The sequence below is a fragment of the Arachis ipaensis genome, chromosome B06 (genome assembly GCF_000816755.2).
Source record: "Arachis ipaensis cultivar K30076 chromosome B06, Araip1.1, whole genome shotgun sequence".
NCBI classification, from domain to species: domain Eukaryota; kingdom Viridiplantae; phylum Streptophyta; class Magnoliopsida; order Fabales; family Fabaceae; genus Arachis; species Arachis ipaensis.
Window position 1 is genome coordinate 125,094,185 of NC_029790.2, and position 3,960 is coordinate 125,098,144.

Here is a 3,960-nt window from a genome sequence, read left to right on the forward strand (position 1 = left end):
AAGTCAAATAAGTCAAATCCCCAATCTATGTTTCATGACTGAGAGTTTAAATTGATTAATTGCATTCTTGTTAATAATTACTTCCGGGCGATTTTTCCAACAAGATGATTAAAGTTTGCTTGTGTTAAGGTGCTTGGTCATTCTTCTTTTTTTATTTTCCTCCAATTTCTTCCATTAGAAAGTTACTAATTTCTATCTCCTGGACATGTTCCTGTTGATTCCCAGGTTGAATTTGCCCAACAAAAAATAAAATAAAGCAACCTTATTTTTCTTTCTATTAATTTTTGCGTGCATATAACCTACTGAATTCTATTTTTATTTATGATTTTTTCTTCTTATCCTTTTCTAAGCACGTGATTGCACTTTTGCTGCCAGTAAAATCGTAGTAGTGGCGGCTATAAATAACACAATCTTATTCGGGAGTTAAATCTCAATTTTGCCCCTAAAATTTAGCCCGATACTCAGAATGACCTTCACAATTTCGTTGGCCCCATTTAGAACTTTCAAATTTGTAATTTGTGACTCCAACTTGCCCCTGCGATTATCTCCGTTACCAGAATGCTGATTTGATGCAATTGCATGACACGGTAGACACTACTTAAATGACGGCGCATCAGTTTTTTTTTGTTAAAACTCTCTTTCTTTTCACTACGACGATCATAAGTTGCCGAACATCAAGAAAACCCTTACACTACGTGGTTTCCAAAGGGTTTGCGCGCAAAACCAATGCGCCGTTGTTTAAGTAGTGTCCACCATGTCATGCAATTGCGCTAGATCAGCATTCCGGTGACGGAGATAATCGCAGGGGCAAGCTGAAGCCACAATTATAAAGTTGGGGGTTCTAATTAGGGCCAACGAAATTGTGGGAGTCATTCTGAGCATCAGGCCAAATTTCAAGAGCCAAATTGAGATTTAACTCCCCACTCAGTTCCTCCGGAATATCACTCCAGTAACTGCACAATCAATGTAATTCATGATTTCATTCTTTGTGCCAACAAAATTATACTTAAATATTTAAAACGGTAAAAATTTGAAAATCGATTTAATTGAGTAATTAATTAATTTATTTTATTTAAATAAAAAAAAGTCATCCAAAGTATCTAAATTAGGGCTGACAATGGTTAGGATAGGATAGGGTTTGGACACTACTCTAACCCTACCTGCGAGTTGAAAACTTTTTTAAAACTCTACCCTATCCTATCCGCAAGATAAGAATCTCTTAACTCTAACTCTACCAGCACCCTAAAGTTTTAAACCCTACCCTACCTGATCCTATTTACAGAAAAATAAAAAATTTCCAAACAAATATAAAATTCAATCAATTTAGTCCCTAAACTTTTCAAATTTTAATCACGCTAGCTCCTGCACTGATTTTCTTCATAGAGTCAATTGAAAAGTTTAGGGACTAAATTGAAACAATTGAAACTTTAAAGACTAAATTGATGTTTGAGTATAACGGACTAACTTGAGTATTTTCTCGTTTGACCTATATATTGCAATCGTGTATTTTCATTTTTGATCCAGAGGAACTACATTTGAGCACTTTGGTCTCTAACTATAAACCTAACATGGACTCAAAATGATTGTAAGGATATGAATCCACTTAGATTGAATGTAATTAAATTACTGATATTTGTTGAAAGAAAAGAATACCAGGTTTGTCTCTTTTCTATAAAAATACTCAACATAAAAATGATAAAATATCATTTGTTTCTTTCCAGGATGGCTCAGCAAATGTCAATACGTAACAGAACTCAACATGAATATGAATATGAATATGAATACATGATTTTCGCCATTGAAGCTAAGCTTCCTAGTGACTCTGCAATTTAGGAGACTCCGGATAAGAAGAGTAGGTTGCGAAACATATCAAAGATGCTCCAATTAACCAAGTAGAGTTCCATTTCCGTCTATATATCTCTATATATGCATCTCCAGACCTCACAAGAGTGTCTACTTCCGATGATTCATATATTTTTATTAATAGGTGATTCAAATTTTGAAGCATACAAAATATCTTGGGAGTTACTTTACAATTTGTTCATTACAACAAACAGATATTTCATTCAAGAAGCCCAAGAAGCTAAAGCAAGCAGAAAAATAGTTGACTGTATCATATTATACAAGGATAATAAAAACTACCTGAAAATACGTGTGCCGCAGCTAACCCCTCTCATTTCCGGGTTTACCAAAGATCAATGGAAATTCATCATCATATTCAGAGAAACTGTGATCTTTTGCCATACTCTTCAAGGAATTATAAACCTCGAACATAGACAACCTCTCCTTAGGGTGAGGAACTACACAACTAGACGCTATTTTCATGAACTTGAGTATCTCCTCGTCATGTCCCCTTCCAAATATAGCTTTATCAATGCAATCCTTTGCTCTACCTGAACTAGAAAGCTTGTTCACCCAATCCACCAAATTACCCTTAAATTCTTCCTCTACATTGTTGACATCGAGAGGTTTTCGACCGGTCGCCAACTCCAGAAGCACAATTCCAAAACCATAAACATCCCCTTTTAAAGAAGCAACCATTGTACTCGGATACTCCGGCGCAACGTAGCCAAGTTCTCCCAGATCCCCATTAACAAAACTACTCTCATTAGTATCAGATGTCAACAGCCTGGCAAGCCCAAAGTCCATTATCCGCGCATCAAAATCTTCATCGACAAGAATCACATTGGAGCAGATATTCTGCTGTATAATTGGAGGATGACACCCGTGGTGTAGCCATGCGAGGCCCCTTGCTGCGCCCAATCCAATTCTGAACCTCATCTCCCAATCCAACACACCACGATTCTTATGCAACAAGCTATAGAGAGTCCCATTTGACATGTGCTTATAAACCAAAAGCTTCTCATCTTCCACCACACAGAAACCCAACAGGGGAGCCAAATTCGGGTGCCTAACCTCGCCTAACCTATTCATCTCCATCCGAAACTGCTTCTCCCCAATCTTACACTTACTAAGCCGCTTCACCGCGAGCGTGGACCCATCACGAAGATCCGCCTTATAAGTAGTCCCCGTCCTCGTCGCCATAAGAACATTCTCAGCACTAAAGTTATTAGTTGCAGCCATCAAATCCCCTAACTTAACCTTCACAATAGGCTTCTGAAACAGAGTAACCTGAACAAGCTTGTGACCCCTCAAACTCAAAGCCCAATTATCACCACCATCGGTAGTGCTTCCAATCCCATACCCTCTCTTATCCCTACTCGATCCCAAATGGTACCACCACCACAACCCAAAAGCTAACAACAACGAAACCGCAGCACCAAACACCCCAGCAGCAATAATAATGGCAAGATTCTTCTTGCTCAATCCACCACACTTGGAACACAGCCCACTATTCCCATCAAAGGCTTCCTTCCCAAACCGCAAAAGAGAGCCAGGGATCGCGCCGGTGAGATGATTGTTAGCAACCGAGAACTTATTCAGCCTCACCAAGCTCCCAATTTCAGCGGGAATTGGACCCGAAAGGTCGTTATCGGATATCTCTAACTCGTTCAAGTAAGAACAATTCTCTAACGCAGCCGGAATAGGACCAGAAAGATCGTTGCTAGAAAGGTCCAGTGTGACCAAATACGGCAACCAATCACAGATCTTGGGAGGAATCGAACCTGAGAGCGAGTTGGATCCAAGTACGAGCTTCTGAAGATTCTTACTGCAGTACTTGATGGACTCCGGAATCTTACCGGATAGATTCATCCCACTAAGATCAAGACCAATAATACGATTCTCCTGCGGGTTCCAGCATGACACACCTTCGTAGTTGCAGACGAAACCGGCTGTCTTGTTTTCCAAATTCCACTTGGCGAGTCTCTGTTGAGGGTCACTCAAAGAGTCCTTGAAGCCTTTCAGGCAACTCACGTCGTCTTCAACCTGCGAACAACCACAAACCAAGAAGCTCGTCAACAAGAGTAGCAAGAAGCAGTTCTTCAGATCCATTGAAAC

At 39.5% G+C, this 3,960-nt stretch overlaps 1 protein-coding gene across 1 annotated transcript in view; it reads right to left on the bottom strand.

Moving 5' to 3' along the window:
- Positions 1,885-3,960, bottom strand: part of LOC107605301 (inactive LRR receptor-like serine/threonine-protein kinase BIR2) — a gene marked incomplete in the record, with an annotated part of 2,385 nt that continues 309 nt past the window's right edge. Inside the window, 1 exon segment of the mRNA XM_016307139.2 lies at positions 1,885-3,960. Within this exon segment, the coding sequence (XP_016162625.1) occupies positions 2,164-3,954 (1,791 nt within the window).